Source organism: Nematostella vectensis, chromosome 7 (genome assembly GCF_932526225.1).
Source record: "Nematostella vectensis chromosome 7, jaNemVect1.1, whole genome shotgun sequence".
NCBI classification, from domain to species: Eukaryota; Metazoa; Cnidaria; class Anthozoa; order Actiniaria; family Edwardsiidae; genus Nematostella; species Nematostella vectensis.
In genome coordinates this window covers 11,003,230-11,018,775 of record NC_064040.1, presented here as the reverse complement: position 1 = coordinate 11,018,775, position 15,546 = coordinate 11,003,230, and the positions used below count along the sequence as shown (strand labels likewise).

At 43.7% G+C, this 15,546-nt stretch overlaps 1 protein-coding gene across 2 annotated transcripts in view; it reads left to right on the top strand.

Annotated features, from left to right (window-relative positions):
- LOC5518881 (lysosomal-trafficking regulator) overlaps positions 1 to 15,546 on the top strand; it is a 53,373-nt gene that overhangs the window by 13,188 nt on the left and 24,639 nt on the right. For both annotated transcript variants that reach the window (XM_048730078.1, XM_048730079.1), the window contains 17 exons: positions 91 to 1,570; positions 2,015 to 2,371; positions 2,829 to 2,977; positions 3,601 to 3,688; positions 4,591 to 4,657; positions 5,605 to 5,714; positions 6,290 to 6,459; positions 6,916 to 7,551; positions 8,984 to 9,167; positions 9,750 to 9,948; positions 10,496 to 10,646; positions 11,373 to 11,511; positions 12,260 to 12,511; positions 12,735 to 12,908; positions 13,453 to 13,737; positions 14,077 to 14,287; positions 14,399 to 15,170. In XM_048730078.1, the coding sequence (XP_048586035.1) occupies positions 91 to 1,570; positions 2,015 to 2,371; positions 2,829 to 2,977; positions 3,601 to 3,688; positions 4,591 to 4,657; positions 5,605 to 5,714; positions 6,290 to 6,459; positions 6,916 to 7,551; positions 8,984 to 9,167; positions 9,750 to 9,948; positions 10,496 to 10,646; positions 11,373 to 11,511; positions 12,260 to 12,511; positions 12,735 to 12,908; positions 13,453 to 13,737; positions 14,077 to 14,287; positions 14,399 to 15,170 (5,424 nt within the window). The remainder of the gene's footprint in view (positions 1 to 90; positions 1,571 to 2,014; positions 2,372 to 2,828; positions 2,978 to 3,600; positions 3,689 to 4,590; positions 4,658 to 5,604; positions 5,715 to 6,289; positions 6,460 to 6,915; positions 7,552 to 8,983; positions 9,168 to 9,749; positions 9,949 to 10,495; positions 10,647 to 11,372; positions 11,512 to 12,259; positions 12,512 to 12,734; positions 12,909 to 13,452; positions 13,738 to 14,076; positions 14,288 to 14,398; positions 15,171 to 15,546) is intronic.

Sequence of the window (15,546 nt, the reverse complement as noted above, 5' to 3'; positions counted from 1 at the left end):
GGTTCCAACCCTTTGTTGTTAGACGAAGCCCGTGCTATTGAGCTATTGCACCACCCTCTGGTACAATATATCCCTTTGAATAAATTTCAGGTTCCACCAGCAGCCTCGCCCACTTCAGACCATGATCCTTAAACTCATCCCTCAGCTGGTGCTAACAGAAGTGGACCTCGCTTCAGATGCATTCCGTACAAAAGAGCCCCAACCAAACTACACCACGCGTCGCCAGAGACGTCTCTCCAAGTCTTCTAAAGCCAGTCCTCTGAGGAGCGATAGCGCAGGGGAAGCCTTCTCCCGCTTCACAGGACTACACAGAGGAAGCCTGGAAACGACTGTGTCTCCTTCTTGGGCCTGCTTCTCTCAGTACTGTGCCCTTTTGACGTGCGAGAATCATGTGGTTGCTTTAGAGACGGCCAAGTCTCTTAGATCATTTGTGAACTTCGGTTCTTCATCTCTAAAAGAGGAGCTTTTCCGTGTTGTGATTCTTCCGTCAATTCTAAGAAGCGATGACAGGCACAAAACCATTCGCTTTCCATTCGAGGTCAGCTCGTCCCCAGATCCCGAGGTTGACCACGTGCATATGCCACGCCTTCATCCGGGTTCTTCGGGTCACATATCAAAGGATGTTCTAAAGGTATTACTCAGTTTTCTACCGTCGCTACTTCTCAATGAGAACTCCAGAAGCTTATTCTTCGGCTGTGGAGGTTTGAATGAGATGCTATCCTTCCTTGCCGTCCAGGAAGTCCAGGAACTTGTGATCAGCGTTTTCAGGTACCTTGTAATGCTTGAGGATCGAGCGCAGAGCAGAGAGAGGTCTCGCGGTTCCACGAACAAGAGCACTGATAGTGAGGGTAGCGAAGGAAGAAGGAAAGAAGATCTGGACATTGCAACAAAGGCGTTTCTATCATTGCTTCAGTTCACTGCATGTCTGGAAGAGGAGTCAAGTGTGCTGGTGAAGCCTACTGAAGAAATTAAGGCCTTTGGAGGTCTTCCTAGTGAAATCCTGGACAAAGAGCAAAGCCCTGTTGCGGGTTCACCACCCGGTGATTGTACACCTAAGCGTGATGATGCAATTGAGTCCTTGGACAAATGTGGTGATAACCAGGAACTACCTAAAAAAGATGTCGAAGAATCCTCAACTGAGACTACTGTTGGAAATCAGCAAAGTTCTGGCAATGGTACTTTATCCCAGGAAAACTTCAATAGTATTCTTGGAAATGATGTTGAAGACTCTCCTGATCTGACACCTACAGCAAGAACTCATTTCCTGGAAGAGAGTCTCGCTCAACCGTCAGCCGCTCTCGAGAACATTTCTCTAAGAATTTATGTTTGGAAAGCCTGCCTAGACCTTGTGGTGTCCAACAAGCTTTTTCTGGAATTGTTAATTGATGGTAATGTACAGGTGTACAGTTACGAGCTGTTGAAGTGGCTGCTGGAGTTCTTCCAGAATCAGTTTACTTGTGAAGTGGTTGAGGAAGAGAAGGATGCTCTGAGGGACATGGTGGCTCTCTTCGAGGCTGTGCTTGCTGTGTGTATTCGCTTAGCCTATGTAGGCCTATGGCAGGATCAAGCTGTAAGTACTAAAGCGTTCCAATTACTTTAGGCTCAATGTGTTATGTTTTTCACCCCTATATGCATTGATTTTGATATCATTAGTTTATTTTAGATTTGGGCATTTTGGGGCAGTCAAGGTACTGAGGGTTTGTTGGAATTTGTCGAAGTTGTTATATTGGCCTGGTCTCAAATAGTACGGAAACCGTTCTTAGAACTGTGTGCCAGTTCTTAGAACTGGTTTCAGCCAGACTTTTCCTGGCTTGAGAGCAGACTCGCCATTTCTAGCCTAGATCCCTTCACACTTTTTCTCTTTTGTTTACTACGAACCTTAAACATAAAATCCAAAATGTATTTCTATACTTGAAGGGGATTAAGGATTTTCTGTTGAGCGACTATGACAATGTCCACTTGCCTTGGGTTCTGTTTCCTAAGGTAGCCAAGTCTATTATATTTCCCTTTGCAGGCGTTACCCAGTATCGACTCACTTCTTCACACCACTGAAAGAACCGTCAAGTTCTCGGTCGTTCTGAGGGAGTTCCTTGGCCGCGGCTTGTGCGACGCTCTTACCAAGGCTGCTGTCAAGACACTACTGCCTCCTGCAGTCCACACCCAGCAGGAGGGGGAGGAGGAGGAGGTGCACTCGGCCCCCTTCTACCGGGATGCAGGTGGCGAGGGTAATGCGGAGTGGTCACAGCTGATGATCGAGGATGAGCTGGAGACTCTGAATGGAGGGAAGAAGTCGTTGGAAGACGGGTACGAGGCAGATAATGAAGTGAACTCGGACAGCAGTGACGATCAAGACGAGAAGATAGCACGTCAGGTCTGTAGAATCAGGGTTTACACACAAGCAGTAGCTAACACGTAGCAAGCTTAACCTGGCTCTCAGAGAGGTCCCATGCGAAATGAGTGTGCTTTCATGTTTTGGGGCGATTTTGTCGAAATAGCAGACCCGAAGCTTTCTAGTTATGCATCACGAATTGCTAGTGTAAGCAGGCTTAAAAGAACGTCGATCAGCCAAACCTTTTTATTGCACATACAATGATCTCTTTGCAAGAAAATGTTCAAAATAACAATCCAAAAGCATGTCCGATACTTGACATTGTTTGAGAGTATCCCAGTTTTGTCGATTGAATTAGCCGATGGAAATTGATGCTTTGGGTGACTTGGTATTAAGCGGGTGTGTGAAATGGCCACAAGATTGGCCTTCTTTAATGAGTTGTAAAGGAACGCACCTGTGATTTACGTGGTCTGGACTAAACTAGGTCTTGATGTTGCAGAGACGGTCGGTGCGGGAGCGGCAGAGGAACTCAGAGGTTCGAGAAGACACGGTGTTCTTCCGTGGATTGGTCATCCATCCGCAGATCTGCAAGTTCCTGCTCAAATTATTGACAGCCGTCTATCAACAGGAGTCGTGCAAGTCTGCGAGGTCAGTGTTATTGATTCCGTCACCTATTTCCTACTTCTCAGGGGCGGATCCAGGGGGGTCAAAATTCCACATTTTGAAATATGGAATGTCACCCTATTTTCAGTGTTACCCTCGTTTTTGATCTTGAGTAAATTCTTCACTCTTTTTCTGTATATGTAGTCTATGTCACATGTATCTTAGCGTATTGATTACAGTTTATATGAATAAACACCTATTTCAAAAACGTTCTCATTGCAAACGGCAAGCGATTGGCAAATAGTTTCACGACCAAAGGTTGCCACGGGTCTCATAATATTCCAACCGACTGCAGGAGAACATGGATCAACCATACAATAATCAATTAAAGGTCATCGATGTATAGTTCTGTCGTCGCATTTATAGGCACCTTTCGTCCTTGGAACTGTTATTCGCTATTGCCATTCGTTATTTGAACTGACGTTTTTTTTTTAAATAGGTGTATATGAAAGAGGACACAATGTTTCGAGCGAGGACCAAATCAACAAGGCCTATATTGAATGGCCCGCTTTGATATCCTAATAAAAATAAGAATAAATACAATTCCCATAACCCTAACAAAACGATCTAAAAGAATCACTAATAAGAATATCCATTTCTGTCACTAGGAAAGTGATTGTGTTGACCCATGCCGCTCAGTGCCTGCTCGGGCTGGTCAAGGACTGTGAGCAAAACTGCAAGCTTCTTTGTGAGCAGGTTAGTGCTGCAGTGTTCTGTCCATCCGTGTACCGTGATTGGTCATGTCAGCGTCAAGCTCCAAATAAGCCACCTCCAGAATAAGGGAACCCTCAAAGGGCGTGAAATATGAAACAACACCTGCTCTTCCTTGGGATGTTATGACCCATAGAATAAATTCATTTCCGGTCTTCGACACATAACTACGGGGCAACGACGACGGCAACCTAGACGACGACGGCAAAAACAATGCAATTTGATTTAGAATTCAATAGCAGCACGTGAAAATGCGTTCTGTCTGATAAATTTTAGCCGATCGCTACTGTAGACATAATGTCCTTAGTTGATTTCTATCTGTCTCTGACTCTAATGATATTTATATTTTCTATTGCAATAAAAATTATATTGGGATCGATCGGCACACGCGAACGCATGTTTCTCGAACTCTTTTTCCCACAGGTAGCCCAAGCTCCGTTTATGTGCGTATTGTTTGTATTGATCTTACGGTAAACATTTTATGAAACAAAAAATAAATAAATAACAATAAAGGCAGGACGTCCTGAACATTGTTTGAATCGGGATTATTCTTCAAAAACACCAAAGATGCTTTTATATGGACAGAGATTACACAAAACGTGAACATAAACACAATACTTAACTACATTTTTCGTTTTAGCAAGTAATTTTTTTCACTGTTTTTTGTAAAAATGTTTACCGTTAAGTCGATAGGCACAAATACGGAGCTTGGGCTACTTGTGCTTGTCCTAGCTGTCTTCATCGTCTCAAGGTCCCAACTGTAAACCTAAAAAGGTTTGTTTACATGGGATATCTTTGTGCCATAAAGGCTGCGTTATTGGGCGTTGTATTGCATAGGATATTTTAGTGTCATCAGTGTTGCGTTACTAAGCGTGTTGCGTTACTAGGGGATGCTGTCCAGTCTACTGGCCTGTTACCGTGACGTGCTGTGTTCATCCCATGAGTCTCTAGGAGGTGAGAACAAACATGGCGACCTTCACGCATTATTTGGGACGCCAAGGCCGAGGTTGGCGTCTCAATTAAACAAAATGGGGCTTTTCTGACTTTAAGGAGATTCGGTACAGTTTATACAGCTAAATAACAATGGTAAAAAAAATCCTTGCCCGCGTATGGATTTTTTTAGGGGCGAATTTAAAAGTAGGTAAATAACGCCAATATCTCAGAATTTCTCTTATATATTTTAAGAAACTTCCTCTCATTATCGACCAAGGTTTGATATACAATATCCCATAGCTTTATAAATTTAAATTTATTATAAATTTCCCTGTAGCGAACAGCACTTTGCGAATAGTGAATTTAACGTGTTCACTGTACCGTTCCCTAAAAACAGCAATGTAAACACATGTTACATTTTTATTAAGTTCATCCCTAGCTACATGGAATGGCCAAATGATCCAATCCCTGTAGCAGAAGATACGAGTTATGATTGAAAGGATGGTTGTGAAAATCGGGAAACTGTATCTCCTTCCGAATTCCCAACCATCCTTTAAAAAACTGTATTTAAAAAGGGGCATTTGCACGGTTGTATGACGGAAACCAGAAGTGATTTAGCTGTTGAAAGTTGTCGGCAAGAGCTCGCATAACATTGAAAACCGCAGTAAAATCGGTCGCACTAAAGTCAATATAGTTCCCCGCCATTTTATAACTCTCTCGTATAATATCGAGTCCTTCGAGGCATTCATTTCCATCGGCTTATTCAGGCGAGTAACTGCGATACTTTCATTTGGAAATCGTTAAAAAATACCAGTCTTCAATCTTTTATGGTCTTTTCGATGTTTTCTCGCAAAGAGACCATTTTATCTTTAAATGGAAACAATAACAAAGCGATGGCTGATTGAAATTCCTTAACCCTTCACATGTTTTTGTAGGCCCATGTAAACGCGCTTTTATTTTCAATGTAGGTCTTCAGGCCACACTCATGGATGTGTTTGTGAGTCTCGCAGCTCAGAACATCAGAGCAGCCGAGTTGTGGGAGCTCGTTCAAGTTTTCAAGGCCAAGTCTGTACCGTGGGTGAGTTAGGCGGATCTAATGCTGCTTTTACCGTAATAATTCGGATATGCGTCCTCCTTTAGATTAGCGCCCTTCCCCCCAACACCCACCCCCCCCCCCTACCTCGAGTTTTTGGAATAAGCGGCCCCTCCCCCCCTAAGAAAACCTAAGAAAATCTCAAAAAGCACCATTGAATGCTGCTTATCCTCATTTTATTGAGCTCGCATTTTTTTATTTTTTGACACCCCCTCCAAGTACGTACCATATTGAGTCTAACAACATTTCGCTGTCGTTTCAGTTCATCAGTTTATCGTGAATAAAGTTTTGTTTTCAATCGATTCAGAAAATGGTATTTTCTCCCGAAATGAAAAAGTGCCACTTCCCCAATATTTTATCAAGCTTCAAAGATCAAAGGAAAAAATTCCATCGGTTTCGAGAATTTTCGAGCGTCCGCCTCCAAGCACGCTCCTATTATAAACAAAGCTCTGCGCCATACAATAACCATGCTATCGCAAAGGTCCATGGGAAGGGCTTCCCATTTTGCCTTCCAGGCGCCTTATTCTTATTTCTTATTTTACCTTGACGTCTTTTATCAGGGTCTGCTGTGCGGATCTCTGGCGCAAGTCGCTGGCAAGGCCTCCCAGTACCCAGGCCCCGGGTATATGCTCAGCTTTCCCTGCCGTTTACACACGGTTGAGTCAAGGTTTAAGCCCACGGGGAGAAGGGCGCGAGGTCAGCGGATACCGTCTAAAGTCCCTAGGAAAAGGTGCGTAGTACTCCTTCTAATGAACATACGGAGGGGAGGGTGGAGTGGGTGTTACGACATAGTTAGAGTAGCGAAGTGCTTCAATTATAGGGGTCCCAAGCGGCATGCTCACAGGGAAATTTCGGATAGTTCTGGAACGTCAAAACCGTTCACCTTTTTAATTTAATTTTCTTAAGTTCTTTTTTAAAACGAAACATTGGAAATCATCACAATTTGATAGTTTCGCGGCCGCCGAAAATTCAAGAGCCTTGTCCGGGTATATCACGTTGTCAGTAACCTTTTAAACCAATCAATAATATTTTGACTGCCCTCAAATAAATCATTTGACTGCACACGAATTCGGCTATACAAAAGATAAAAAGAATTAAATCCAGCAAGTTTTAATTACCTTAATAACCGCTAAAGGTTCAAGCTTAATCTCACCCGTTGCGTTCATATGATGTTATTATTTTAAAGTTTAAGCCGAAGAGGGCGGTCTCAGTTGGATAGTCCTGGCGATGCGTCGAGTGAGGGTGCCACATCAGAAGTGTCACTCTTAAAAGCAAAAACCAAATCACCGGACAGTCCAGGGCGGTCACGGCGCGTCCGAAACAACGTCGGACAACAGACGGCAGAAAGCACCCGCCCCAGGGCCGCCTCTTTGCGTGCGTCCAAAATGCACCGCAGCGCGTCCTTGCCAAGCGCAATGGCTGAGAGCTGGGACCCTAAAGTAGTCACAACAAGCTTGACAGAGGACTCTGCTGACCTCCCCTCCCCATTCGACATCAAGGCAGTCAATCTTCGTCTCCAAGGCAGCGTCCCGTTGCCTTCCTCGGGGTTCAGCATTGCATTGTGGGTACGGTTTCATAACATTAGGCGGTATATGGATTGTGAGGCCCCCACTTGGAAAGATGAAGGAAGAGCACGCAGTTATTCGGGCCGTTTGGCAGGTCTTCGGGCCGCCAGGGCCGCCGCCATGCCAAGTGATTTCGCGGCAGCCAGGGGGGACTCGTTGTTCTCCTCGGGGGAGGCCTTACACTTATGCTCGTTTGGCTCGCGGCGAAGCTTGTTTGAAGTGTGGGTCCTTCCGCCAAGTGGATGCGTACTTTTCAGGCAAGTCTGTTGTCCCGTCCTGAGTGATAATGTTTGTTGGTTTCTGTTTTAAATAGACCTATTTCAAATAACGTTGTCAGTGCAAATGGCAAATGTCGATTGGCAAATGGCAGTTATACGACAGAACTGTGCCATGGGTCTCGTTATATTTCTGACGAATACAGGAAAATGTGGAAGAAGCATACGACAATCCATTAAAGGCCATCAATGTTTGGCTTTGGTATCGCTAAAGTTTATTTATCACGTTTATTTGTTCGAATAATCAGAACTTTTGGTCATAGAAATACCATTTGGCATTTGCCATTCGCCGTTTTGCATTGACAACGTTTTTTAAATAAGTGTATTTAAGAAAAATTTCAACAAAATATCGAGAGGTTGCCATCAATAGGCGTCAAAAATCTTGTACCACAAAATATTTAAAAGCTGCTGCTTTGGTTTCGGTGTCTTTTCAGAGAACAAAAATTTCAGTAGTCATGGGTAGTACGTAAAAATTGCAAGCTGTAAAAACTAGATTTTTATTCTCCAAAAAAAATTTTTTTTTCGACGATTTTCGAAGTCAATTTCAACTCCCCTTTATAGCATCCCCTTATAATTTCACCAATTTGTAAAATGTTTTCCACGTTGGTGCAAGCAATGTCGGCCTAATTTCAGCATATATCCAAAGCTATACCCCTTAACCTATATTTTGGTACACGATTTTTGACGGTGGACTGCTCGTTGCTATCATAAACTTCTAGCTATTAAATATATTTAGAACTTTACCTGCATTATGCAATTTTTTAGAAATTGTAGTTTGGATTAAATTCCACAGTGATTCAAGTGGCTTTAGTTCTGTACACATTTTCATGGCGCTTAAAAGACGCACTTATTTCCGATGAACGCAGCAGATTGAAGCATTTTTCTTATTTTTTCTTCGTTGATGAAATATGGCCCGAAATCGAAACGCAAAATTTAATCCTGAGTTTGAATAAGTCTTCTTACTAGGGACTTAAAGATACGACAATGTCGACAGCTAGGACGGCGTGGCCAAAAAAAGGCACTTTGGCGCTTGACGATAAATTCCAACTATTTCCAATGAAAATAAAAAAGAATTTATACAGAGACTTCATTTCTACAATAGTGAACAGTTTATACTTCAAGCGTCCTCGCTAGGCGTTAAACCTAAATTTTTAAGTCGTGATTTTGTAAAATATATCAGGTAGAATGCATCTTTAATTTCAAATTGTTTTCTATCTTCGCTGTACTCGTAGCCGTCCTCGTATCTTAAAGTTCCTACTGGTTAATTTACTGCATTACTTTTATGTTGTCAAATGGACCAATGTGTGTCTTACCAGCGCTCTTTAATTCACTGCATCACTGTTATGTTGTCAAATGGACCAATGTTTGTCTTACCAGCGCTCTCTAACTCACTGCATCACTGTTCTATTGTCAGATGGACCAAGTCGACTAAGGGAGGCAGTGATGGCTATGACATCGTGAGGGAGCTGGTGACCCGTGTCCCGGGCCTCACACGCGGCTGGTGGCATCACCTCGTCATCTCATTCGCACAGACCAGGCAGAAGCGCCCTCCTGTAGACGATATGGGTGAAATAGAGATACAGGAACATGTCTGCAAGGTAGGGATGGCGGCTGTAGCGGTGATGATGGTGATGGCGACGCGACGGCGACCACAACGGCCACGATGATGATGATGTTGACAACAACGATGATGATAATGATGATGAGGAGGAGCAGGAGGGGGCGGAGGATAATGATAATGATGATGATGATATTGATGTTGATGATGATAATGATGTTGATGTTGATTATGATGATGATGATGATGATGATGATGATGATGATGATGTTGATGATGATGATGATGATGATGATGATGATGATGATGTTGATGTTGCTGCTGCTGATGATGATATTGATGTTGATGTTGATGTTAATGATGATGGTAATGATGATGAGGATGATGATGTTGATGTTGATGATGATGATCATGATCTTGATAATGATGATGATATTGATGTTGACGATAATAATGATAATGATGTTGATTATGATGTTGATCTTGATGATGATGATGATGGTGATAGTCTATTGTCAATTGTACGATAAAAGTCACAGTCAGATCCTGGAATAGCGATAGAAATTCCAGCTTGTGTACCAGTGTCTGTGTGTGTCTGATGGAATTTAATTTGCCACCTTAGATCATGACCATCGTTGATGGTACCGAGAGCAGTGAGCATAACTTCGGTCCGGCGCTTTCTCTACAAGAAGACTCAAAGTGTCTCTTGTCCGGGCTGTTGTTAGGTCACATGACCCTCCGTACATCCCGACCAGAGAGGACTAGTGACCCTGTCGGTCCACCGGATGGCTATGACTTAGGAAACGTCCAGGTGTTTGCAGGTTAGAAACATTGCGTCATATCACACCAATCACGTAGAACATTACGTCATATCCCACCAATCACGTAGAACATTACGTCATATCACACCATTCACGTAGAACATTACGTCATATTCCACCAATCGCGTGCCACCGAGAAGAACATTACGTCATGTTCACCATTCTTGTGACATCAGTCATACTCCACCAGTACATATCGTAAATTCCATAAAGCCAATCGTGTTTCTTCCTTCTTCCTGTTATTACGTTACCAGTTGTGCGTGACGTCATATTTCATTAATTGCATACCACCAAGCAAATATGCTTGAGCAAATATTCGCCGTAATTTGATTATGTCCAAATATGATCTGTGTATATCGTTAATGCTTTGCAGGATAGTACATGCAAAGATTCGTCTGTCACACATTCATGTCACTTTTGATCTTATCAATCATGTCTCCTCACCTTGACTACATCAATCTTTTGAGCCAGTTCAATTAACTAATCATTAATTGTCGGCATTGTTTTTGCATTTTTAATATATTTTACACGGACATTCTGTTGTCAGCGCCAGGTCGCCCATCCAAATACAGCCCGTCCCCTAGCAACTGGGTGATTGACAGAGACGGTGCATTCTATTTGTTTACGTTGGGCCCCAATGCCGTCACTGCTGGTAACTTGCAGAGGGACTTGACATTGGTGCCGCGGAAGCTGAACGAGTGAGCAAAGGGAAACGAATGGAATAAACGGGAAGGGAATAAACGGGAAGGGGAATGGAATGAAAAGGACAGGGAAGAGAATGGGATAAACGGGAAGGGAATAAACGGAAGGGGAATGGAATGAAATGGACAGGGAAGATAATGGAATAAACGGGAAGGGGAGTGGAATGAAATGGACAGGGAAGAGAATGGAATAAACGGGAAGGGAAATGGACGGGAAATGGAGAGGGAGAGAAGGGGAGGGTAATTGAGAATGAAAGAAATGGACGGGAAGTGGGGAGAGAAGTGGAGGGAAGGGGAAAAAATGGAATAACCTTACAGAGAAGGGACAGGAAATGGAGATGGAAGGAAAGGGGAAAAAATGTATGAAATAGACGGGAAGGGAAGAGAGGGAAATGTAGATGGAAGATTAGGGAAGGAGGTGGAGGAAGATAAGGGAAGGGGAGCAGTGAAAAGTAAAGAAAATGAAAAAGGGAAAGTGATGAGGGCGTTGCTTTACTATAGCCGAAGGCTTAGTTACTTTGAATTTGCAATTATACATTACCATTTTACAGTCCGTGCCATTCCAAATTACATAAATTCATACTTTCAATAGAATATCGTTGATACGGTATATGGAGTGTTTTTTTGGGTCAAATCAATAAAGTTACACGGTCATAGTCATGCACTGCATATGCGCCAGATCACGTGATCTGATTCACGGTCCTGATTGGTTTGTTTCTGTAGTCCTTCTAAGCCTTTCCTGGTTGCCAGCCGACTATGGTCCAGGCTCTCCATAACCGAACGTGCGGTTGCGGCCGAACTCTCCCCAGGCTTCTTGGTCAGCCCGCATCTCATAATCCCGGATGTAGAGATGAGTGTCAAGGTAGAGTCACCTCTTTCTACAGTTAATTCAATCTGCCAGGTTCTTATGATCCTGTTAACACTTGTTAATTTAATGGTCCGAATTTCTCGGGTCAATGTCCGAATTTTTCGGGTCATCGTCCGAATTTATCGGGTCAATGTCTGAAATTCTCGGATCATTGTCCGAATTTATCGGGTCAATGTCCGAATTTCTCGGGTAAATGTCCGAATTTTTCGGGTCATCGTCCGAATTTCTCGGGTCAATGCCTGAATTTCTCGGGTCAATGTCCTAATTTCTCAGGTGAATGCCCTAATTTGTCAGGTCAATGACCGAATTGCTCGGGTCAATGTCCTAATTTCTCAGGTGAATGCCCAAATTTGTCGTGTCTTAGTTGTTAACCACCACGGTCTCTACAGGAAGTCTCAAACACTCTCCCGTTTATCAAAAAGGTTTACGTCTTTTACACGCGTCTTTTCGAAAAGAGGATGGATTATTTAACTCAGGTGGCTTAGTTTCGATGATTTTTTTTAGGTATGGTTGTTTTTCGTGTGAGCAGATGTTTCTTGAAAAAAAGCGAGTCTGTCTGATCTAAGTCCTTTTGTTGAGTTTGAACTTTTTCAGACTAAGAGTAAACACATTTGATTGATGGAAGAGTATATGCAGTTTGATAGTCGAGATTTTATCTGGGATGGACGTAGTAAGACGTCGTAATGCAGCACTTTTACCTTTATAACTTTAACTTCACTCGAAATGGTAATCCAATTTCCAGGAAAAGCTACTGCTGTGTTACTCCCCCGCACATCACTCAGTGTTTCAGCAAAACGTCAGGATCCCTGTGGCGGATGAGCGGTCGCGACGCATTCTGGGACCCGAGTCTTCCAGCAGATCGAGCCTAAAGCCCGGCGCACTTCAAAGCGAGGCGAGGATATTCTTGGAAGTGGAAAGTCTGAAGTGCAGTTCTCTGTTAGAAGCGGCTCACGATGTTGGAGGAATGACTGTGTTTATTTACCTTTTTGCAAAGGTATGGATTTAGTTGCACTTTTTGTACTTAAAAAAATCAAGGAAGTATATGACAATGTTTGAAACAAAACCATTTAAAATGTTTCTGTTTACCTTTAGGTGAAAAATTTTAAGGAACTTATTTTCCGCGAAATTGTTTATATGTGGAGGATATAGTTTGCTTACCCTGTATAATTTCAAAGTTTGAGTACTGTCTTTACCTAAGTAAAACTACGCCTTTTTAGGTCGTTGAATCCAGCGAGGATCCACAAACACAAGCCAGCGGTCTCTCTGTTGTGCTTTCACTTCAAAAAAACTGTGAATACCACAGCCGCGCCATGGATGAGGAATCTGGATACGAACTGCTGAAGCAAATCCTGTTGAGCCCGCAGTGCAAGATTGGATATCACGTGCTCAAGGTGGGCTAAATGCAGCACTTGCTTTACTCTTTTATGACCCATGTTGTGTTACGCATACATTACATATACCGGCTATGTATGAATAAGGAAGCACGGGTGGCCTATTGTGCTAGCGCGTCGGCCTCTCCTCGCTGTGGCCCAGGTTTGAATCTTGACTCAAACTGGGGATTTTTTTCCGGGTTCCTGCCATGATTCGCATTTGTGTCACAAGTGAGTTGAAGTTATTCTCTCGTCTTCCCAGTCTTCTCGGGTAAGGATCCTAAACTGGAGGTCCCGTCTCTTCATGCTGCACTACACTAAACCTGAACCGAAGGGGCGTAAAAGAACCACTGGGGGCACAATAAACACTGTGGCAGTGACCACCCCCAGTGACAGTGCTTACAATGCTTACTGACAATTCACTTAAGGGGGTACTTGATTTGGAGCCTAGCTCTGTTGTGCCTTCCTGGTGGAAACCTTGTGGAAACTGGTGGAAATTCAATAAATTCAATAAATAAAAAAATATATATATAAATTATAAGATCTATATGTTGCATGACATTAGGTGCTGATGGAGGCGGCGTGTGACGGAGACGTGTTCAAGCACACTAGTCTGTCCGACATCCCCATCATGCTCAACATCGACTCAAACGCGGTGGTGCGTAACGTTGACATCTTCACGCATTTTCTGCTGAACTGGAAGATCTGGGAGAAGGCAAAGCAGGGGGTGTTGGAGATGCTGCTCTCCACGCTTGAGATCCTCGTGCACTGTAGCCATCCCCACTACCAGTTCAACATCTGCCAGTTCCAGAAAGCCGAGCTTGTCCAGCAGTTGCTTATTGGGTGTCAGGTAATTGGCTGTCACACAACATGAACGAAGATTTCGTGACGAAGTTACGTGACTGCCGCACACCATAAATATGTATTGCGTGACTGTCACACAACATAAACTAGGATGGCGTGGCTGTCACGAAACTTGAACCAAGATTACGTGATTGTCACACAACATAACGGAGAATTGCGTGACTATCACACAACATAAACTAAGACTGTATGACTGTCACGCAACACAAACGAGAATTGCGTGACTTTCGCACAGCATAAACAAGAATTGCATGACTGTCACACAATATTACTGAAGATTGCGTGACTGTCACAACATAAACAACGGTGTTACCTTTTTTGTTAGGAGCGTCAAGGTGAAGAGTTTAAGGAAGTCCCCGCGAGTATTAGCACGCTTTACGTCAACATCATCTCCCACATCATGGGCAGCAATCCGCCAGACCTGACTGTGCTCAAAGCTGTCTGCGAATTCCTGATCGCGATCCACAGCTCGGACGACACCACGCGCCTGCACTCGCCCAGCAGGTTCTACCTAGCTGAGCATGCCTTTGATTTTGGTAAGATACAGCGAGGCGGTGTAATTTTCTTTGGGGTTTTAAGGAAGTGAATATAATGATTTACCCAGTGATGCTACCTAAAGGGGCCTGATTGTTTTTCTTAACCCCCAGGTCGCCCCTCACCTTATCGTGTCCGCTACCCCTCGCCTCACCACTCCCCTGCACTCTCCTCGGAACCAATCAGCCCAGGCAAGCCGATACCAACCACCCCTCTCAGCCCACACATCCCTGACGCGACTCCAGTACGGTGTGTGTCACGCATTCCAGCTCATTCGTTACCGTCACACCTAGACCACCCGGTGTTGTCACACTATGGAGAAGCTTCTTGGGCTGGAGATGGAAGCCTTTGTCGTGCTTTTGGGATTGACTCCAGGACTAGGGAGAGACATGAAACAATAACGACCGAGAATCTCGAAGACCAGAATAACACCAAGGCAGACACTGATGATCAAGCTGAGAATGGGGAAAATGAAGAGTTATACCAGAGTCGAGACAAGCTCAAGCTTACAGATGACAATGCCGATCTCGATCCAAATCACAAGGTCTCGTCAAGTTGTCCTTCTATTCCCATGAATCACGGCCTCACAGTTCAAATCCCAGAGTGCAGGACCTGGAGTATGGCGCCTCAAGGGGTGTCCTCATCGGTGGATGGTGACCCAATCCTCTTCCACGATAACCACTACCCTGAGGTAGACCCCATCAGGTGCCCTTCCTCTGTGAGCCCTGCCACACCCAAGACCCCTGTAGGGTCCTACCTCGGTCCCGGCAGTCACCCCGTATCTATTGACCGGAAGAGGATGACACCTCGTGAATGGAATTCTAGTGTGGACGTGCAGGAGTATGAGTTCATCAACGAGTCGGACTTCAGCTCGCTAAGAAGCAGGTAAACGACGATCCTAATTTTTTGAATAAAAACAACGACAAATGAATCATTTTTGGTTAGTTTAGTTATTTGCTAAGAAGCAGGTAGAAGACGACCAAATTATCGAATAAAAACCATAAATGAAAGCTTGTTCAGTTGCACTTTAGACCTTCGCCTGATTATCCGACCATTATAGTTTTTCAGACTTTTTGGAAGGGGTAGCAAAAACTACTAGGTATTAATAACTATAGGATGTTCAGTTTCAATAATTGTAGTTTTTGCTTATAAAGTGTATTAAAATTCACTATACTCTATACTCTAATATTTCGCGACTTGCAAAAATGTTTTTTTTTTTCGCACAATGTTTGCGCTATATGCGCGGGGCCCAATCTTGGAA